The following is a 23,891-nucleotide window of genomic DNA, read 5'->3' as shown; positions in this document are numbered from 1 at the left end:
TTCAGAATTAATATCATTATTCTGGAAAAAATTACAACATGCAAAGGAAACGGCTGAAATAGTTTTGGTGGTGGGTTTTTGTCAAACAGTAGACTGAGGAAGTTCCTTTAGTACCTGTAACATCGTTAGTACTCTTACAACTCTTACCCCGAGACTCTTAGTCCTGATAACAGCAGTCTAGAAACGCATCAAACGTCATATTTTAATATGAAATATTCCTACAAAATATGTGAAAATCAGTTTGTCTTTCATTGTAAATCAAATTAAAAAAGCGCCAGTGTATCAATGCTGTAATAGCAGTGGTCATTGGTTGCACGAAAGAAAATGTACATTAAAGTACAAGTGCAGGAGCTGAGGTATAATTACGAAAGTTTTCTTAGAAACTGCAATGTTATGGTAACTCTCGTGAACGGGATATTCTCATAGGATAATGTACTATCAAGGATTATATTAAAATTTCAGAAATACACTTCTACACAGTGGTGTAATTCAAAGGCATTCTGCAGCAGTGGAAAATGAAACTCGATAAACACACAGGCAACAGCAGAGGAAAAGCAGTTCTCGATAAATACTGGACAATGTGATAAAAGTGTGGCCCACAAGACACTGTGAACTCTTTTCAAAACATAAATCCAAGAATCTTAAAAAATTTTCTGTTAGTCTGTCCACAACGTTCGTTTCTTCAAAATAGTTTCATTACCATATCAATGTAACATTAACAGGTGTGAACAAAAAGTACATACAGAATTTAAACAAACCTGCTTAGTTTGTTGTAAAAAAAAAAATCCCAAATCTGCATCATCAGTGTACTTTTCTATGAAGCATCAGTAAACTTGAAACTCTGACAATAAATTTGCTGTCTTATTGAAACCATTGGTTTAATCCCTAACAAACTTTCAGAGATCGTGGAGCCTAATGTGAAAAAAAGAAGTAAATAAATATAAAAGTAGTTAACAACACCAGAGCTAACGTTTTCGGTATCACAATTAATTTTTTTTTTTTCACAATCGACGAATGTCAAACTACAGAACGCTGTTACTAACTTTATTATCATATGTACAAAGTTTTTATACATAGATATGTACAGATTCTTTCATTTTCTTGTCACTGGGAAATGAAAGGTAGTTTGAAACAACTTTTATTATTTGTAAGAAGTAACTTTTCAGTATAAGAAAGTAAATGTTATTGCTATGAAATAGGTTATCTATGATTCTGATATTCAGCAGAATGCGACGAAAGCTGGAAATAGAAAAAGTGGAATAGAAATATATATGGAATTTGCTTATGGATGATGAAATTTTAAGGAGGAGAAGAGGATGATAGAGATTTTACGTTATTTAGCACTTATTGCTGGGTCGAACATTTCTAATGTGAAGTGGTCCTTCCTTTCGAAATAAAATAAGACATTTGCTTGTTCCTTCTACACAAGCAGTACAAAATTGTGTCCATTCTTTCTTCAGGCACACTTTAATGTCTCACAAAAGTTCGTTATATCACAGTGTCAGAGCTTGACACTGAATATCACAGATTTACTCCGAAGCATCAGAGCAGGCTGTCCTTGATTCATACCTAAGCACAGAGTTGTAATGAAAATAACAATTTTAAGTCGTCCTTTCCCTCGTCACGTTCGTGGAACATGTAGAGCTACACAAACATACAGTTCACTTATGAAACATTCCCACATCCTCCAGCAAACGGTCCACAATTGTCACTTTTTCACTTTTTATATTATTGCGGTGATGAGTAAACTTGCCGATCAGATCAGATCAGCTCTCGCTGGAGACTGCGCCGCCCTCTATCACTGGGAGTTACCTCACCAGCGGACTCCTCGGATATATCTCATTTGTGTGCAGGTTCTGATTACTGTCATTCTGCCCCGTGATACATTGCTGTGGATAAAAGATGAAATTTGTGATTAAAAATACATGTAATTCAAATCACACAAATGTCATCAGTTATCACTGATCATAATGGTCGTGTTATACACCAACATCATGTTACACAAGCAAAATAAATAAACAAAAATTCTTCAAAACAACCAGTAAAGGTAAAACAGAAAATATATAATTGATCTGTGCAGTGAAAGAAGACCTGAAAGAATCAGAAATAACAAAATTTGATGAATCACGGAGAAAACACGAGAGTGAGCTGAAAAGTAATGTCCCATAATTTTTATGTGTAAACTCTTCAGGCTTTTTAAATAAAACAATGTTTATTGACATTCTACATCCTTATTCTTCCTGTCTACGTAATTATTTCTGACCGTAGCTACCATAGCGCGAACATACTTCTCACAACCAGATACCAATTCATTGGTACCGTGACTTTAGAATGTTTGGCTTTCTTAAGGGAGCCACAACTTCGCCTCCGTTTGCACCGTTTCATAACTATGAAAGCGAAGTCATCGAATGTCGTCGTTGAGTTTTGAAAATAAAAGAAAATCCTGCTTTGAGTCAAGGGGTTCGCTGTTTATTGTGGAACGTAACCCAAGCCCCATGGAGGTGAATTTTTTGAGCAGCTGCATAGATCTGAACTGTCAGTGCATGACATTTATGGTGATGTGGAAATTATGTAACCATGATACTATAAAAGTCGAAGTTTGTCTCTGTTTGTAGTGAAATAAATCACACCTGGAACGGTAACTCAAAACGTAAAGAAGTGTATTGCTCAGAACCTGCTCCAAGACTGCATTACACCGTGCTTTGATTTTATATGCGTTAGGCATTCAGTAATCGATCAATATGATATTTGGGTAGTGCCGAAGGGAGTCCTGGTGACTTTAATACTCATTAAGAGCAGTACTTATTGATGTTTTATCGTTCACCACACAGTTTTCAGGGCTACTGTTCGACTTTTCCCCTAACCTCACCTACTCACCAAAGCTTTGTGCACCATTGTCTTTGTGTTTATCAAATTATGCTTCGTCTCATCTAGTCATGTGGTGTCTTCTGGCAATAAACATGTGAGACATTTTTGGCTGGCGGCACTGGCAGTCTGAGAGACGACGACGACCGTTTCCTTTTTCAAGGGATTTCGACGTTTCGCTCTTAGGAAAAGGTGAAACTTTTCTTTAAGGTCATCATCATTAAGGTGTTATGCGTTCAGTTCAGTCGCCACGAGATTTCCTTATGAAAATGTATAATAATCACAGATCTCATTATTCGATGCATAGCACATCAATCGTGTGTTAAGCACTTCACTTTGATGCAATTACAGGCACTCACGGTTGTGATATATTATTGGAGCCAGTGTTTTGATCTAGTACGGTGTCACAAATTCTGAATTATTATTTTTGTAGGATGAAAAGTTGAGTTTAGGACACTTGGGAAGTAGAATAATTCCATTTGACCTTCACCTACCCATATGGAATTTGGCAATGACGCTACCACATTTTGTCTTGTCGAATATCCAAGGAGAAATAAATTTTTAGATTTTTGAGAGTTTGTGAGACGCAAGCCAATCGTAGAATTCAAGTTAGATTTCACGATAAAAGCAAATGCGCTGATCACCGTTAGTTATTCGTCGCGACGATTCAAAGGGCAGTGAGTCAGCGCCGCTCACTTCAACAACAAGTAAATACTTTGAATTGCTTAAGAAGTTAATTTTTTGATGACCAACTCTGCTTCATGTATTTGAAGGTTCGCAGCTATCTCTCCATTTCCAACATAAACTGTATTCATCTCCATACTCCTCGAGCTGTAATTTATCTGTCTGCTTTGTTTCACTTATCGCCTCAGTGACGACGTTGAAACATTGCGTTCCCAAGTCGCATATTACTATACATGTCTGCGGTCGATAACTTGAGTTACTGTCTACCAGAACGTTTATGCTGTAAGTACAGTAGAGTAATCTTATCTGATTTAATCGGCAACATGCTGTGACATATCGACTTTGCCATCCTGTCGGACGATATATGGGTTGAATATATTCATGGGTCAGTCTTTTTACCCTCTTCTCGTTCAGGATGTTAGTGTGGCTTCTAAACATGCCTCTCAGGAAGACCCATCCCACGAATTAACAGCAAGATGACGATCATAAATTAATTCCCTAACACGCCAGTCTTCCACTAACTGCTCCCATCGCTATACAATGTGTACGGAAATTCCCGTTGCAAACATCTAGGACGTGTAGAAAAGAGTGAGTAGATAATATTTTGAATTGGAACCCATGTCGGAAAACGTAGCGTTTCCGTGCTACAACCATTTGAAAACATGTTGCTTACGCTTCTTCTTTTACAAATAACTGATCAGGCTTGACCAAGTACATCGCTTGTGTTACAGATCCACTCATTAACAGCCAAAGACATAGCTTGTGTACTCGTTGACGATTTCTCTTGAATGTGATGCAAAACGCCCTCTTGAAATTCGAGTGTGCAGCGTCTCCTTGGAGCATGTTGATGCTGAAGGTACCAATCTAGAAACCATTACGTAACATTAACAATTTCTTCTTTATCAAATCCAAATGATAGTAACTGAATACAAATTACTTATTACATATGAGTTGGTGAAATAAATAATGAAACTGTTCTGAATCGAAATGAGGAGAGAGTTAATTAAGGATGAGTAGGTTGACAGGTGTGACGGTACAAACCCCGTTACTAGATGGGTAGGTCTAGTATGCAAGGATTGCTTTGTGGAGAGCGAGCGCGTGACATGGTGCGTGATTCGCGGAAGCGCGTGGCGCGCCTGTGCGAGATTTGCAACGGCCGGGCGGCCACGTGGCCCGCATCTTGGGGCATCGTTTGGTTTTTCGCGCATTACGCCAAAACTATGTAACTTACGGTGAAGAGCAATGTGGCAGTGGATTGTGGTCAGCAATATGCACCCTGTGAAAGATCGATCTTTATTTCCAAGTCAGGAGATGCAACAGTTATAGTAACCTCAAAATCGGTTAACATCAGGAATACTGAAAGATTAATGAAAGTAGTAAATAACATCCCCCAGGCTGTGGCTAAGCCATGTCTCCGCTATATCCTTTCTTTCAGGAGTGCTAGTTCTGCAAGGTTCGCAGGAGAGCTTCTGTAAAGTTTGGAAGGTAGGAGACGAGATACTGGCAGAAGTAAAGCTGTGAGTACCGGGCGTGAGTCGTGCTTCGGTAGCTCAGATGGTAGAGCACTTGCCCGCGAAAGGCAAAGGTCCCGAGTTCGAGTCTCGTTCGGGCACACAGTTTTAATCTGCCAGGAAGTTTCAGTAAATAACAACTTTCAGGGATGAGCGAGCACTCATTAAAAACGTTTCGTCATAGCGGATCGTGTGCCGTAGTCATATGTTAAGATCCATAAATAATTAAGCCCATCAAGAGCCATAAACAAAGTTTGAGGGAAAATTGTTTATAAAAATCAATAGAAAATTCATGACGTTAAAGAACGGCACTATATAATATTTTGGGTGGCATCACACGTATTTTAAACTAGTTAAGTTATACTATACCCTTAACTAGCAATAGTTTTCATTGTTTGCAAATTATTATTAACATTATCGACAATAATTAATTAATTATTATAGATATGACGATTTTGAGCAGCGCAATGTGTAGATCGCTATAGACTACGTCTAAAAACGGTGCTATATGCACTTCCGTGTTAAAATTTTGTAGCACAGATGTCAGCAAACAAATGTGCGCTAAGTGGTGAAATTTTACAGAAACTAAAACTTGAATATGGGGCGATAGAATAATCACAGAAATTAATGTAACATAGTAAATAAGATGTACTTTTTACCGATGGTGTACTTATTTCTGCCGAGGGATGTATGTATCAAAATATTTAACCTTAACTGGTGAGATTGATACTTGCATAACCAGGCCTTAGACATCCGAGCTTATGTAAGCGAGCGCCCATCTTGGCCAGGGGTCATTCGTTGGTCAGTCGTTCCGGAGGGTGGATGGCGAGCGAAACCCCACTTGAGGGTGGCCGATGTAGTCTTTTGAGAATTCTTCTTCGCGCCGATTTATTTCGACAAAGAGTATTGTTTAATAGTGCAAGTTTGCAAGCATATATTTGGTGAACTGGAACGGCTACGATTATTTGTGTGAGTGCGAATTACGAATCGTCGTAAGTGAGCATGTGGCGATCTGTGATTTCGCACCAAAACTGTTAGAACAAATAGGACAGTGGGACTTGTGGTTCTGTTCGAACTGATAGAGTAATTTTCGTTTATAGCAGCCTGCATTACTGCTACTGAAGGCTCGAAGTGAAATTATTATTAAAATAAAACTGTAAACCGTCTCACCAGTGTAATTTCATTGCGCGAATGCAAATAAATAGTGACTGAACAGTGTCGTGAAAAACTGATTTTGCTATAATAATGGTCTAATTTTTGTTCCCTAGCATAAACTGTACTCATAAATATTAATTCAAAAACTATAACTAATGCACGGGTTTGAAACAGTGTTATACTAGTGCACCAAGTGTGGAAACCATCCCCTCAGACTTACGTGAGAGCCAAAATTTGCAATAACATTTTTTAACTAACATTTTGTATATGCACATTCGTGTGAACTCTGCAACCGCACTTATTTACCGCCCCGTCGCACAGGAACTTCATGAGGTATAAAGTTACAGTTTATCTGTTACTGGAGGTGAGTCGTAAGTAAGTACTGTAAAGTCAGGTCTAGGCTGCACAAAAATAAAGAGGGTGACTCATCAGATATGACGAGTCGTGTACAGGGTGGACTAGCACAGAGAACGTAAAGAAAGAAGTCTTGGTGCTGAAGGCCACAAGAACAACGACTCTGGTGGAGCTGAGCGTTGCAACGTACCGCTTGCTTGCGCTCCCAGGACTTCATGGCGGTCTTGTACTTCTCGAACTCGTGGCACCAGTCGGAGTAGATCTTCTGGTAGTCGTGCGACTTTCCGGGCGGCGAGCAGCGATGGGTGTCGACGGTGACGTTGTAGGAGCAGAGCAGCGCTCCGCCCAGCCAGCAGTCGTAGCGGCCCGCGTCCGCCTCCGTCACCGCGATGATCACCAGGCCGTGCTCCGACGTCTCGATGTACTTCTCGGGCCTGCGGCACACACAGTACCTTCGCGTCACTTCAGCTCGCAGGAGCCTGTGGCCTTATAACTCCCTGTGGGTGTCAGGTTTCTTAGACACTACAACAAGTTGTAGGATAAAACTTCCTGGCAGGTTAAAACTGTGTGCCGGACCGAGACTCGAGCTCGGGACTGTAGAGTTCGCGAGCAAGTGCTCTACCAACTGAGCTACCCAAGCACGACTCACGCCCCGTCCTCACAGCTTTGCTTCCGCCAGTAACTGGTCTCCTGCTTTACAAACTTCAAGAAGTTCTCCTGCAAACCTTGAAGAACTAGCACTCCCGGAAGAAAGAATATAGGGCACTTGCCCGCGAAAGGCGAAGGTCCCGAGTTCGATTCTCGGTCCGGCACACAGTTTTTCCTGCCAGGAAGTTTCGTAGAAGAATGTAAGTTAATTCAGATGAGTTGGAAAAACAACCCTGTAATATTCGAATGCAGTACTATTAGTGGTGTGCCGCTTGGCACGGTCACGTCATACGATCTAGGCGTAATGCTGCAAACGATATCAAGTGGAATGAGCACGTGATGTTGGTTATAGCGAAGACTAATGTTCGATTTCGGATTAATTTGGAGAATTCTAGTGTACCTTGTCTAGAAAGGAGACCACATATGAACATTAGTGTCACCCATTCGTGAGTACCGTTCGGGTATTTCGGATCCCCATCTGGTCTAATATAGGAAGATATCGGACCAATTCAGAGGCGTCTTCTACATAATTTATCGATAGGTTCAAACTGCCCATAAGTATTATGGAAATGCTCCGTGAACTTAAATAGGAATCCCTGGTGGGAAGACAACGTTCTTTCCTTGAATCATTACTGAGAAAATGAATCTGCAGTTCCGAGTGACATTAGAAAGATTATACTGTCGCCAACGTATATTTCACGAAGGACCGTGAAGACAAGAGAAGAGAAATTAGGTCGCGTATGGATGCATACAGACAATCGTTTTTTCCTCGCTCCACTTGTGAGTAGAATAGGAAGGGAAGACTGGCAGTGATACAACGTACCCTCCGCCATGCACCGAATGGTGGCTTGCGGAATATTTATGTAGATGTACCTGCAGATACTACAATGTCTAAAATGCACTCGATTTCTATAAGTCGCATTTCCACTTAGTTTATCACAGTCCTCTTCAGTGAGTTCATGTGTGATATAGGGAGATTATAATCTGACTTGCCGATGACAGTGGGACCATTGAAAATGAAGTAATGGAGAACAGTTTCAGATATAGAGAAAAAGAAAAGCTAAAACTATGCCCATTGCGAACGGCAAGTGGTGATATTTCCTTTCACTAATTTAGAATAACTGAGGAAATCTTAAATCTAAATATAGCTCCAGTGCCTTTACAACTGAGCAACTTCGCTCGATGTATCATACAAACTATAGGCTTCATTTATGCCACAACAGGGGAATGGATACATCAGTACCTGCATTGTTAGAGGCATGGGTTCAAGAATAGGTGATGGTATTTGAAATGTGAAATGCAAATGCAGACAAATGAAAGAAATCTCACGCAGTCAGCTTCGATGCCTGATACGGGCTCAGAAACTATCCACTGCGTTTGTTGTACAGGGTGAAGCCCAAATCCAGCGGAAAATTTTCGGAACTTTTTCAGAGATTCTTTCTGAGTATTTTGGTATAAAGTTCACGTGGTCTCCGGTGCATCGTTACTGAGCAGTAATGTAATTATGATCTACGCAGTAACCCCACTTACGTTCGCTTAGGTGGAAATACCTTCATAACAGCGAAAGATCCTGTGGAATGCAGTCATTAAAACGTACACCACAAAACACGGACTCAGCAAAAGCCCTCAGATGAAATACATACTCTGTGATGTCGCTGCAGGAATAGCTCGTCATAGTGTCGTAGTCATGTTCTTCCACTGCATTCACTGAACCGATACATGATATGCATATTGTCCAATTCTTCATCAGTAAACGAATCCAGCCCGTTGTGTATCAATGTAAACGTGTAACTAATACTGCTGGAAACAAAAACCCAGGACAGAACCGAGCAGTACCGAAAGCAAACCAGAGCACTGAGAGGAAGGTGGCGTTACTGTCCTCGGCACCAGGTACCGTGTGTGAATGAAACAAATAAGAGAGACAGCATACGCGGTCGGCATCTGCAGTACCATTTGCTGAGTACCACAAACATTTTTCAATCAAATACGGGAAAAAGACAAATGGAGGTAAGAAATCAAAGGAAATACAATTAGTTTGTAATGATCCACCGGTGAAGATGTGTCCCTTATACAATAAGGAAAGTCAGAAAATTTTCCCTGAGAACTTCCCAATCTTTTCCGGTGAAGTTCAGATTCACCCTATATTAAAGGACGGATGACGTTGTTTAAAATACAAAATATAAAGCTTTTGCGCTTTAGTTTTTCTTGTGGTTCCTTAGCAGAACGTATACGAACAGCTGAAACAAATCTGTTTTCTTTTACCGGGTGTTCCATCTGAAGTTTCGGATGAGATTATTTCGAAAACTACAAATCGGGTAAAAATAGTGCGTAAGACAAGTTCGTAAGCTCAAAGAAGGACATGAAATGACGCCACACGTGACCCCAGCCACCACCCCCTTGGGTGGGTAGGGGGACAACTTTTAAATCTTAAATGGAGACACCCATTTGTTATTGCAGATTCGGATTCTCCATAAGATAGTAATCAATTTTTGTCTGAAACATTTTTTTAAACCATTGGCAGATGGCGCTGAAATTGAGAAAAACTCAAGTTGGGGAAGAACTCCGATTTATTTAGAATCATCCGAGAAAGTTGCATCAAATCGATATAAAATGCGCACCAATTCTTTCATTCATTTTCAATCATTTTCAAGATAATCTCATCCGAAACTTCAGATGGGCCACCCTGTATGTATCATATTTCCACGCATGTCTTCCCCCCGTGTAACTTACTTTTTTTTTTCAAGTGAAATATAGGGAGGTAAATATCCATCGCCCTGGCGACAAGGACGCCTTTAAAGACAGCGTAATATCTGAAATACGGCTAGAGGAAAGAGAGAAGGAAAGGGAGAGAGAGAGAGAGAGAGAGAGAGAGAGAGAGATAGAGAGATAGAGAGAGAGAGAGAGATGAGGGGGGAGAAGGGGGAGAGAGATACAGTTCACGTCGAAGAAGCACGTGTGCTGGTGTTTTCATAAATCGATACTCAAAAATTACGATAAACCCAAACTTGGATATAAACCCGCCTCACTGGAGGTAGTATGCGGTCTACAGAGGATGGGTGTCAAGAAAAAGTGGGGATTATTCAAATATGTGATGCAGTGGCAGACAAAGACGGAACTTTCAAACAATCAGCTTGCCAGCTCTGGCATTCAATTTCCTTACTTGAATAATACAGAGTTGTTGATAAGTACCCAGGGATTTCAGAACTGCGTGGAAATTACAAGAGACACAGACCAATCAGATGTATCAGTGGACAGAATACCTCCCCAAGTTTTTAAATCAGTATGAGCACCGTCTGTGACGCAGACTGTGGTGTCACCGCCAGACACCACACTTGCTAGTTGGTAGCCTTTAAATCGGCCGCGGTCCGTTAGTATACGTCGGACCCGCGTGTCGCCACTATCAGTGATTGCAGACCGAGCGCCGCCACACGGCAGGTCTTGAGAGACTTCCTAGCACTCGCCCCAGTTGTACAGCCGACTTTGCTAGCGATGGTCCCCTGACAAATTACGCTCTCATTTGCCGAGACGATGGTTAGCATAGCCTTCAGCTACGTCATTTGCTACGACCTAGCAAGGCGCCATTATCAATTGCTATTTATCTTGTGATGCATGTACCGTCAGACCGATGTTCACTAATTATGGATTAAAGTTAAGTATTCAAGAAGCAACGTACTTTACTTGCTAGTCTCAATTACTTTACCTGTTCCAGACCTCACGCCAGCCTGCGTGAGCTTAAACGCGTGCCTTTCGGCTTCCTCTCATAGTGGCTTGGCTGTCTTGCCAAGTTACAACACAGACAAAGTAAGTCAAGGCGGAAGAGCACGTGGGTGAAATTCCGCCCAGTAAAGCGCAAAGACAGCGGCCCGCTTTGGAAATCTGTTCGTTGGGTTGCATGCCTGCAGGCGCAATCCAACTCGTTGCGACCATTTGGAGCAGCTGATTTATCATATGTTCTGGCACACCGGTCCCTTGTCGCGCGCTCTGCAACTTCACCACGGGGCTTATTACATACCGAAACTTGGAAAAGTGACCTATACATTTGATGAGCGACATGTTTTCTATTTGTCTTGTAGTTTTCGCGCATTCGTCTTCTGAATCCTGGGAGGAAATTACGATAATCTTGCGTACAGAGGAATAGAGGAGTTTTCGAGGTTACATAAACTACCCGGTTGCTACATGATGTTGGGTCTAACCGGCCAAACCCACTTAATAATAAAGACCGGTGGAAAAAAAGCACTGTTTCTTTGCTTCTCAACCATAAACAGAACAAAAACTTTTAGATCTGTTAGATGAATTTCAGTTTTGCTTTACGAAAGATGAGGAATGGCAGATGCAGTTACAAATAACAGAAATAACATTTCGGAAAACTCAAGACATCTCACAGGACTGGCTGAACTACGAAAAGCGTTTGACAAAGGGAAGTGGTACAAAATGTTTGAATTCCTCATGAACATATGCACAAGCTACAGGGAAAGACGGGTAATGCACTACAGTCTGGGCAGCAACCAAGAAGGAAGACCATGCTAGAACTGACAGCGTCTCACTGTGTTGGCAGTTCTGCTCTACCTTGGATTACCATCGCTGGCGGGTATGGCGGCGGCCTGGAGAGAGGTCCCATTCTTCCAGTGCTTTGGAGAGGCCCAGCGCTGCTACTGGAGTTGTGGTATCGCGTTGACATTTGTCAATACGACAAAGCTCGCTCACACACGGCACAAGTGTCTAAGATCTTTCTGTGATGCTGAGGTACACACAAGACACCAAGTTCCCCAGATCTGCCCCGATAGAACACGTGTGAGATCAGCTCGGCCGGCAGCTCTTTCACAGTGTCAGTATCCACGATACCAGGAACCAGTTACAACAGTCGTGGACCAGCTTGACTGACAAGAAGCTAAGATAGTGTTTTGTTACCCTTCCCACTTAAATCAGTGTATGCATGCAGGCGAGATGAGTTACGTCATCTTGATAAGTGGACAAATACTACTTTGTTTTTGTAAGTTTCACTCGATGTTGTAATTAGAGCAACAAGAACTTCACATACACTCTCAATCTATAAAGATCCGTTTCGGTTCCTCGTCCCTTTAAGGATGCTTTTTTTTTTTCAGGCGGTATATGTCATGTGCCTCATTTGTTTTGGCCATCCTGTACAAAACAATGAACAGTGATCCTTAGGAACATATGTATCAAAGCTACCGCATTCCACTAAAACAGTTCTTAGCCATTCACTCAAATAATTTCTATTCCGCATTTCAAAGAGTGCCGGAGGCCAACGGAATGTTTGTGAACACAATTCAGGACCATTACAATGGTCTAAATATTTCCTGAATTTCTTACCCATCACCAAGTGCAAGTATCCTCCTAGCTTAAGACCTCATTATTATTTGTTACATCTTTCAATCCTTATTTACCCCATACTTAATACATATTTCGCATCTTCTAACGCCAGCCTACTTGTTTCCTTATGCCTTACTAGATAAGGAAACGTCGAGATAGGTGACGGCTATGTTCAGGCAACTAGCGCCCGGATTCTGATAAATTTAGTGCGGAATGTTGTGCTCCATTTAGTCTACTTAGCCCGGCATTCAAGGCTCCCATCGAGCAGCGAAAGTAGACTACGCAGCTGAGGCCGCGGGTTCCGTTTCCCATGCACCACCACGTCGATGTGGGAATCCTCGGAGAGCTGTTGGCTTTTTTCGTATCAGATACGGCTTTCATAACTTCTTGACATTATATTACATCGTGTTTTGAAATTGATAATTATAAAATATTAAGTTTTAAGAAGAGAATAAAAAGAAGATAGGAAAGATTAGTGTTGGAGATAGTTGTGCCTTCTCGGCGCTGCTCAGGGAAGCTGTCTCCGAATGTACGAGTGTCGTCGAAACCGACGTCCGCGGGCAGTCCATCCCGTTGTTAGTTTAAGAAGCGAGATAATTCGCGTCTCGGATGTCACGAGTCGATTCTTCTTTCGCGTAACTGTTCGAATATCTAAGACCTTTTAGGGACTTTTATACTATATGTGCGTTAGTTACCTAGATTACTTGTGTTACAGTTTACAGTCTCATTACATTTTTAACGTGGCACCTGGTACAAAAATCGATCAAAATCTGGCCTACTTAATCTACTGACAAGTTTCTATTCCACTTTAAGAGTGTGTTACTAATTCTGCATTTAGTGTCGTTTATTTTGTGTGTTGAGTTTTATATTTTCCTTGTCGTTATGTGTGTGTTAATTAGCTAGAGCACTCGTGTTGTATTTTTTCTATGCTACTTTAATCTACAGGTCTAAATATACGTTGTACGTGGTACCTGGTAAAATATCCGGCCACGAACTAACGTCTTTAAGCTATTAACAGCTTTCTAATATAATTTGTATGTGTACTACTATTTTATCTTTTACTGTCGTGTGTGTGTGTGTTACGTGCATTTTATTCTTCGTTGGTCTCACTGTTGATGTTAGTGTAAGACGGGTCTCATGTGCTGGAGTCTTTAGCTGAACTAACCCATTCGTTTCACTCTCATCTAACTCGCTGCCGAAAATGTCTCATTTGTTTACCGACAGCGTGTTCAATTTTGGAGATCTGATCTGGGTGTTTAACACGTGCTAAAAAGTAATGCCTCCGAGTTCTTGAGCTGAAAACTCGTAAATTTTTTGTTTTTTTTGTTTTGTTTTTCAGGCCGCCATGCGCTGTTGCCATTTTTCCGGAGTGCACTGAGCCTCGTGACGCCAGCTGAGGAGCTACTCGACCGAATAGTAGCGGCTTCGGTCAAGAATACCATCACAACGAACGGGAGAGTGGTGTGCTGACCCCACGCCCCTCCTATCTGCATCCTCCGATGAGGATGACACGGCGGTCGGGTGGTCCCGGTAGGTCACTTGTGGCCTGAAGACGAAGAGAGTGTTTTTTCTTTGTTTTTTTTTTTTAAAAAAAGGAAGTTTATTACCATTCTACATCTTTATTCTACATGTCAGTATATTTTTTCTTAACATAGTCATCCTAGCAACGGACACATTCCTCCCATTCTCCCAACGAGAAGCCAGTTTGTTCATACTGTCATTTTCGGAAGTCTGACATTATTGGCACAGCCACAACCTCACTTCTGTTTGCAGTTCATCACTATCTGAGTCCTCTGAAATGTTCTTTAAGTTCTGAAAAGAGATGAAAATCGGATGGGGCCAAGTCGGGGCTGAATGAAGGATGATCAACACCAGTGAACCCAAGACGTCGGATGCTGTAGATTTCGCAGTGCTCGTTGTGTGCTCTGCATTGTCATGCTGAAATTGAGATTGCTCCATGTGTGAACGAACATTTCTGCGCTTGGACACTCGGTTACAGCAAGCTGTTTGTGACGCACCGACGTAGATACATTACACGCCGCCACGTTACACGCTACAGTTCGGAGCGCTGTACCAGCAGAAGGCTGTTTCTTGCGTCAGCGTAGGGGAAAAACCGACTGAGTAAAACGCATGCAACTAGTAATAAGCATGAAATGTAATACCTTAACCGGAACTGAGAACAGAACACAAAATTCGGAAGCATTACTTTTCGGCACGTTCTCGCAGTTCCAACCTGTCTGCATCCCTGAATGTTTGTTATAGTAAATCTGTTGTAAATCCTGATATGTTTTTATGTTATCTGGTGACAGTACATAACTACATGTTCAGTACGTCTATCTTCCCCACAGTCTCCGTGGTTTCCTAAAATAGATAAAGCTGAATGCCGCGACAGTTGTTTCTAAAACGGACGTGGCCAGTTCCTTTCCGCATTCTTCCGCAAGAAGTCCTGTAGTCGAAGTAGCGTTTCCCTGTAGAGTCTGATCAAACGAAAAGAATCTCTGGTGACGGAACTGCTCAGTGTTTCGTCGATGGAAGGCGGATGGGCGTCTTCGGTTCATTGGTAGCATTTTGGGAAGATGTGGTTCATCTGTAAAGGAGACCGCTTATAAAACACTAATACGACATATTCTTGAGTACTGCTCGAGGGTTTGGGATCCCTATCAGGTCGGATTGAGGGAGGACATAGAAGCAATACAGAGGCGGGCTGCTAGATTTGTTACTGGTAGGTTTGATCGTCACGGGAGTGTTACGGAAATGCTTCAGGAACTCGGATGGGAGTCTCTAGAGGAAAGGAGGCGGTCTTTTCGTTAATCGCTACTGAGGAAATTTAGAGAACCACTATTTGAGGCTGACTGCAGTACAATTTTACTACCGCCAATTTATATTTCGCGGAAAGACCACAAAGATAAGATAGAGATTAGGGCTCTTACAGAGGCATATAGGCAGTCGTTTTTCCCTCGTACCTTTTGGGAATGGAACAGGGAGAGAAGATGCTAGTTGTGGTACGAGGTACCCTCCGCCACGCACCGTATAGTGGATTGCGGAGTATGTATGTAGATGTAGATGTAGATATAGTATAACCGAGAAATGGAATGGGATGTAGACTGTGCTACATTTCTGATGTATCTCTGTCATCCAACAGCGAGGTTGATATCCTGGGAAGTTCACCATCAACGACTGCTCAGATGGAAGTTAAGGGGCCCGCCAGCTTGGTCGCTGACGTAAAGCTGGAGATAAAATGCGGCCGCCAGTCGAGTGCAGTATAGTTTGAAACGTGCTGTGCTGAAGTCTCTACCACATTACACCGTACTCTCGTGATCTCGCTGTTTACTGGATTCCAAGCGGATTATGTTTTGGATTGCTGTTCTATGGATTATTGTCGGATGTTGTTAGCCCTGTACTATCAAGATTATTCCCTTGGTGCGTTCTACATCTTTTGGCGACCCTGCACGGATAGGAATTGTGAACTATCAAGTGATTACAGTGTATCCACTTTTCATGTGTGCATAACAGTGTGCTGCACTGTAGCAGGTGTGAATGTTTCCGTATTATTCTCCACAACGGAGATAAAGTACTAGAGAGTATCGAAGAAAGACGGCCTGAGCAGTGGAGCTGCTGGAGGCACCGTTATTGTGGCAGGCACAAAGCTGCGTAGCCTGCTCACCTGTAGGCGATGTGGTAGCGGCCGCGCTCCTTGCTGTAGTGCGCCCAGGCGACGGGTTGGCTGAAGAGCGCGTCGGGCACGCGCGGGTAGCACGCCAGGTGCACGCTCTGGCCCCACGTGACCGTCAGCCGCTTCTTGGACGCGCTGCTGTCGCATACACTGGCGCTCGAGTTGGTCACGTCCTGCAGCAGCCTGCAACGAGGAACGCGACGGCGTGTAAACAACACGTTCACCACCACAGCGACGATTAGCTACCTACGAGTTTGTGGTACTTGTTGGTTGGTCGGTTGGTTGATTTAGGGGAGGAGATCAAACAGTGAGGTCGTCGGTCTCATCAGATTAGTGAAGGATGGGGAAGGAAGTCGGCTGTGCCCTTTCATTCCGGCATTTGCCTGATGTGATCTAGAGAAATCACGGAAAACCTAAATCAGGATGGCGGACGCGGGTTGGAGCCGTCGTCCTCCCAAATGCGAGTCCAGTTTGTTGACCACTGCTCGTGGTACTTGTACGGAATGACAGAGTGACACTTGAGCGTATGTGGAATGTGATGACTTTTCTGAGGAGCCCAAGGCACTTCTTGTAGTTTCTTGCTCAAGTTATTCCCTGATGTCTTAACAGATGTACTGTCCTTTCTTGTTGTCAGTGCTTTCCATATCTTCCTTTCCTCGCCGATTCTGCATAGAACATCATCAATCCTCACCTTATCAGTCCGCCTAATTTTCAGCATTCGTCTGTGTCACATCTCAAATGTTTCGATTTCCTTCTGATCCGTTTTGCCCACAGTCCATGTTTCACTATCATACAATGTTGAGCTCCAAACGTACATTCTCAGAAATTCCTTCGTTAGAATAAGGCCTACGTTTGATATTGGTAGTCTTCTCTTGGCCAAGACTGTCCTTTCTGCCAATTTTAATCCGCCTTTTATGTTCTCCTTTCTGCATCCATTATGGGTTTCTTTGATGCCTACGTAGCAGTATTCCTCAGCTTCATACTTCGTAATCCCCAGTTCTGACGTTTAGTTATTCGCTGTGTTGATTTGTGTTACTTTGGTCTTTCTTTTTTAATCTCAATCCATATTTTGTAAGCATTAAACTGTTCATTCCATTCAGCAGATCCTGTAATTATTCTGCTGAGGACAGCAATGACATCTCGTGAATCTTATCACTAATATCCATTCATCTTGAATTTTAATCCCACTCTTGAATATTTCTTTTATTTCCCTCATTGCTTCTTCGATGCACAAACCGAACTGGTTGGTTGGTTCTGAGCACTATGGGACTTAACATCTTAGGTCATCAGTCCCCTAGAACTTAGAACTACTTAAACCTAACTAGCCTAAGGACATCACACACATCCATGCCCGAGGCAGGATTCGAACCTGCAACCGTAGCGGTCTCGTGGTTCCAAACTGAAGCGCCTAGAACCGCTCGGCCACACTGGCCGGCTAAACCAAACTGTAGGGGAGAAATATTACATCCCTATCTTACACCCCTCTTAATCCGAGCATTTCGTTCTTAGTCCCCCACTCATTGTTCTCTTTTGGTTCTTGTACAGATCGTATATTACCCGTCTTTCCCTACAGCTTACCCCTACTTCTCTCAGAATTCCGCTCACTTTGTACCATTTGTCACTGTCGAACGCTTTTTCCAGATCGACAAATCCTATGACCGTGTCATGACTTTTCTTCATTCCTGCTTCCACCATCAAGGGCAACTTCAGATTTGCATCTCTGGTGCCTTTACCTTTCTTCCAAGCTAATCGTCATCTAACAGAGCCTCAAATCGCTATTTCATACTTGTATATATTTTCCTTGTCAGCAACATGGACGCATGAGCTGTTCAGCTGATCTTACGATAATTCTCGCACATGTTGGCTCTTGAAATATTGGGGATTGTGTGGATGATGTTTTTCCGAAAGTCTGATTGCGTATCGCTGGTCTCATACATTCTACGCAGCAACTTGAATATTCTATTTGTTGCCAATTAGCCCAAATTTTTCAAATGCCGGTGGAATGTTATCTGTCCCTTCGGCTTTATTTGACATTAAGTCTTTCAAAGCTCTTTTAAATTCCGATTCTAATACTGGATCCCCTATCTCTTCTCTATTGGCTGCTGTTTCATCTTCTGCCACGTTATCAGATACGTCGTCCTTCTCACAGAGACCTTCAATGTGATCTTTCTACCCATCTGCTCTCTCCTCCGCATTTAACAACAGAATTCCCTTTGCACTCTTATTGTTACCGGCCTTGCTTTTAGTTTCGCCGAAGGTTGTTTGGACTTTCTTATATGCAGAGTCAGTCTTTCCGGCAATCAGTTCGTTTTCGAATTCTTTACATTTTTCATGCAGACATTTCGTCTTAGCTTCCTTTCAGTTCCTATTTGAAACTGGTAAATGAAAAATTAGCGTAGAAGGTGACGGGTCAGTGAAAAATTGTAAATTTGTGGTAAGATCTTATAGGACCAAACTGCTTAGGTCATTGGTCCCTGAGCTTACACTCTACTTAATCTAACTTACGCTAAGGACAAGACACACACCCATGCCCGAGGGAGGACTCGAACCTCCGACAGGGGGAGCCACGCGGACCGTGGCTAGATGCCAGAGTCCACGCGTCTACTCCGCGCGGCGACTGTTCAGCGTATTCTCAACGTTTCACCACACATTAAAACTAATTCCTACTAAGATGTGTAATATGAGGGTCACTCCACAAGAAATGCACACTATTTTTTTTAAAAAATCCATCTTTTATTCTACATTTTTGAAAGTTTTACAGTGTGTAGATACATCCTTTAGGAACAATATTTTCATTTCTCCTCATAATTTCGACCCCTTCAACTGCTTCACGCCATCTTGGAACCACCGCCTGTATACCCGCACGGTACAATTCTGGACCAACCTGTTGGAGCTACTGTTTGGCAGGGTGCACAAGGGAGTCATCATCTTCAAACCTTGTTCCACGAAGAGAGTCTTTCAGTTTCCCAAAGAGTTGATAGTCACATGGAGCCAGGTCGGGATTGTAAGACGGGTGTTTTTCTTGTTTCTTTAAGAGCCACTGTCAACATCCGGGGAACCCACCTGGCACAAATCTTTTTTAACGCCAACACTTTCAGTATTCTGCAAACACTTCCTTCCCCTATCGCAACTTAGCGTGACAATTCGTCACTGTGATGAGTCTGTCAGCAGTCACCAATTCGTTAACTCTCTGCACATTGTCTGGAGTGTGTGCAGTACGAGGTCTGCCGCTGCGAGGACAATCCTCAGTATTGTCGTGCCAGCTTTCATCACGTAACCTGCTTGCCCACCGACTAACTGTACTGCGATCGACAGCAGCATCTCGATACACCTTTTTCGACATCTTGTGGATGTTTCCCACCGTCTCATTTTCACAGCACAGGAATTCTATGACAGCACCATCTTGAAGACATACTGTGACGGCGCCGCTCACGGGAACAGGTTGAACTAAGTTTGAAAACAAGCGGGAAGGATGTATCTATACACTGTAAAACTTTCACAAAATAGCTCTGAGCACTATATGGGACTTAACATCTGAGGTCATCAGTCCCCTAGAACTTAGAACTGCGTAAACCTAACTAACGTAAGGACATCACACACATCCATGCCCGAGGCAGGATTCGAACCTGCGAAAAACTTTCACACATGAAGAAAATGAAAACTGTATTTTTACAAAAATAGTGTGTATTTCTTTTGGAGTGTCCCTCGTAATACAGCTATGCTGTCGGCACACTCATACAATCTGGAGGCCATCCTGCATGTCCCAAGGAACTGCATCTCCAATCATACACGTATCCGTCGACCGTGTGTGCGTGTGCGAAGTTGTATTGTTATCTTACCACGTCTTCTGCGTGATTTGCTTTTATTGTTAAGTAGCGTGTAATGTCATGAGGGTTAATTACAGTGTGAACACTCCAGAAAATGGCAGCTCGTTTACACGAGTTTAACAAGTGGTCGACGGTTCTGCGTGTGCCGCTAGCAGCCTGTAACAGCGCCGTGTGACTCACCCCTGCGTGTAGGGCTTGCACGAGCTGGTGTCGCGGTCCCAGCCGCAGTAGGGGTCGTGCACGCAGCGCAGGCAGCTGTCGTAGCGCCGGTTGCACGTCACCAGGTCCACCTGGCGCACCCGCTGGTCCGACGACACGTACAGAGACTTCCGCTGCAACACGAGGTTCAAGGTTCACGCTCTGTAAACAAGACACTCAGCAACGCGACGCGATACGCCTGACGTCAAAAAAAAAAAAAAAAAGTGCTACATGTCCTCGCCTCATACCACAGTTACAGAAAGGAGCCTTAATGTAACAGATATTCAAAAGAACACGCCTTCACTGTAAAACTACAGAGGTGCAAAAGCCTGCTCAATGTGCCACAGAAACTATATTGTGAAAAGCTGCACTACTAGCCATTAAAATTGCTACTCCACGAAGATGACGTGCTACAGACGCGAAATTTAACCGACAGGAAGAAAATGCTGTGATATGCAAATGATTAGCTTTTCAGAGCATTCAAACAAGACTGGCACCGGTGGCGACACCTACAACGTGCTGAAATGAGGAAAGTTTCCAACCGATTTCTCATACACAAAAAGCCGTTGACCGGCGTTGCCTGGTGAAACGTTGTTGTGATGCCATGTGTAAAGAGGAGAAATGCATACCAACACGTTTGCGACTTTGATAAAGGTCGGATTGTAGCCTATCGCGATTGCGGTTTATTGTATCGCGATATTGCTGCTCGCGTTGGTCGAGATCCAATGATAATTAGCAGAATATGGAATCGGTGGGTTCATGAGGGTAATACGGAACGCCGTTCTGGATCCCAACGGCCTCGTATCACTAGCAGTCGAGATGACAGGCATCTTATCCGCATGGCTCTAACGGATCGTGCAGCCACGTCTCGATCCCTTAGTCAACAGATGGGGACGTTTGCAAGACAACAATCATCTGCACGAACAGTTGGACGACGTTTGCAGCAGCATGGACTATCATCTCGGAGACCATGGCTGCGGTTGCCCTTGACGCTGCATCACAGACAGGAGCGTCTGCGATGGTGTACTCAACGACGAACCTGGGTGCACGAAGGGCAAAACGTCATTTTTTCGGATGAATCCAGGCTCTTTTTACAGCATCATGATGGTGGCATCCGTGTTTGGCGACATCGCGGTGAACGCACATTGGAAGTGTGTATTCGTCATCGCCATACTGGCGTCTCACCCGACTTGATGGTATGGGGTGCCATTGGTTACACGTCTCGGTCACCTCTTGTTCGCATTGATGGCACTTTGAACAGTGGACGTTACATTTCACATGTATTGCGACCCGTGACTCTAACCTTCGTTCGATCCCTGTGAAACCCTACATTTCAGCAGTATAATGCACGACCGCATGTTGTAGGTCCTGTACAGGCCTTTCTGGATACAGAAAATGTTCGACTGCTGCCCTGGCCAGCACATTCTCCAGATCTCTCACCAATTGAAAACGTCTGGTCAATGGTGGCCGAGCAACTAGCTCGTCACAATACGCCAGTCACTACTCTTGATGAACAGTGGTAACGTGTTGAAGCTGCATGGGCAGCTGTACCTGTACACGCCATCCAAGCTCTGTTTGGCTCAATGCCCAGGTGTATTATGGCCGTTATTACGGCCAGAGGTGGTTGTTCTGGGAACTGATTTCTCAGGATCTATGCACCCAAATTGCATGAAAATGTAATCAGTTCTAGTATAATAAATTTGTCTAATGAATACCCGTTTATCATCTGCATTTCTTCTTGGTGTAGCAATTTTAATGGCCAGTAGCGTAGTAAGAAGAGTTCAAACAATCCCTGAAGATCTCATGACTGAGAAAGAGTATAGTTTGAGATGACACAGCTCTTGTATAGGTTGCTTGTTGTGACAGAGTAGGCTATCCCGTCGCAGTTTATGGCACGTTTACCGTGTTTGCAGGCGCACCCTAATATAAAAGTTTGATATTAAGCTCCTGCTGCAAACTATAAAACAAACAGACTGCTTATTCATTATAATGACGCTGTACAGGGTGAGATAGGCTAGCAGCATGTCAGTATTGAAGAAATGAAGAAGCAAATCTAGACTAACAAGATAACGAATGAAGTAAGTCGCACAAATAGACCCAGCACTTATGTCACCCAATATGCATACAGGAAATGTAGAAAGTAACTCTACGTGAATGGGTATCTATCAGTTGGATTCACATTGATGTCGCCTGGACACTGAAAGCGATGACGCGTTGTTGTCGATAAGTTGTCGGGAGCCATGGCTCATCTGGATCTTAAGGCTTTCTTTGTTAGTTGAACAGCCGCTAACTGAAGTTTTATACCAGCAACGTGTGCTGAATGTGTATTTGTTTATATTCAAGGTGGCTAGTGAGGGAAAGTACAGGGATTAAGGAACTAACGAAAAAGTATGATAATGTGCTATCCTCAAGGTGGTCTGTATGTTGCTGCTCTGTCTCGTTTTCATATACTAGACAACCAGACAAACGTCATCCCGTGATTGAGGAGGGTTCCAGGGACGACGCGCTGCAACTTTAAACTGGTCCCACACACACTCAAATGGGCTCAGGTAACATAGGTCGCAGGCGATTCCATTTGGTTCATTCCCGTTACCTGAAGGAAGATGTTCACAAGAAGGGTGCGATGTGCTCGTGCACGATCATCCTGCATTATCGACAAAATGCTTACTAGAGGTTTCCACAGTAGGTTTGAGGATCACATCCCGATATCGTTCAGCCCTCAAATTGTGCTCGACAGTGATGAGAGGTGTCTGACATCCGCACAAGATGCTGGCCCATAATAAAGCTCTCCCTCTCTGCTCAACTCGTGTAGAACTCCAATGGCGCCTGCACCCTTGCGCACTGTTCTGCAAGAATCAACAGTCGTCACACATCAGTGATGGGGTTCCATTCCAGGTTTCCCCTTGCCCAGCTTCTTCGCGGACTATTGTGAGGGGACACCTATGAGCAAAACTGTGGAAACGGTTGGGTACTATTTGTTTGGACCCATCTTCCCATTTGGTTTAGAAAGCCAGTGCGCAGTTCTGTTTCATTGTCCTAGATGTGTGAACGTCGTACGAGGCGCAATTTGTAAGAAGCGGGGATTAGCTACTGTTTCTCGCCGCGAGCACACCGCAAACCTTTCTTCCAGGAGTGCTAGTTCTGCAAGGTTCGCAGAAGAGCTTCTGTGAAGTTTGGAAGGTAGGAGACAAGATACTGACAGAATTGAAGCTGTGAGGACGGGGCGTGAGTCGTGCTTGGGTAGCTCAGTTGGCAGAGCACTTGTACTCGAAAGGCAAAAGTCCCGAGTTCGACTCTCGGTCCGGCACACAGTTTTAAACTACCAGGAAGTTTCATCTTACGGTGTTTGGCGAAAAGAGCTTTGTACACCAATGCCTCTTCTCCCTTTTCCTGTTCCAAGTCGTTAATGGTTCGCGGGGAGAACGATTCCTCGTAAGAGTGAACCCTAATCTCTCCAACTCTGTCCCGATGGCGTTTCGCCAAAATATACGTAAGAGAAAGCAATTTTTTCGATGACTCTTTTGGAACGCCGCTGTCGGAAATTTAACAGTAAACCACACCGTGATGCAGCAAGCCCCTCCTGCAGCGTCTGCCACTGGAATTTTCTCAGTATCTCTGTGACGCTTCTGCGCTTACTGAATCAGC

The 23,891-nt window shown here is 43.4% G+C and overlaps 1 protein-coding gene across 1 annotated transcript in view; it reads right to left on the bottom strand.

Moving 5' to 3' along the window:
* Positions 1-1,027: 1,027 nt before the first annotated feature.
* LOC126412318 (semaphorin-2A-like) overlaps positions 1,028-23,891 on the bottom strand; it is a 786,039-nt gene continuing 763,175 nt past the window's right edge. The window contains exons 11-14 of the mRNA XM_050081839.1: positions 20,229-20,380; positions 16,213-16,404; positions 6,760-7,003; positions 1,028-1,889 (exon numbers count right to left, since the gene is read on the bottom strand). Coding sequence (XP_049937796.1) covers positions 1,809-1,889; positions 6,760-7,003; positions 16,213-16,404; positions 20,229-20,380 — 669 coding nt within the window. The 3' untranslated portion in view covers positions 1,028-1,808. The remainder of the gene's footprint in view (positions 1,890-6,759; positions 7,004-16,212; positions 16,405-20,228; positions 20,381-23,891) is intronic.

This window comes from Schistocerca serialis, chromosome 7 (assembly GCF_023864345.2).
Source record: "Schistocerca serialis cubense isolate TAMUIC-IGC-003099 chromosome 7, iqSchSeri2.2, whole genome shotgun sequence".
NCBI lineage: Eukaryota > Metazoa > Arthropoda > Insecta > Orthoptera > Acrididae > Schistocerca > Schistocerca serialis.
This window is presented reverse-complemented; position numbering and strand designations above follow the sequence as displayed.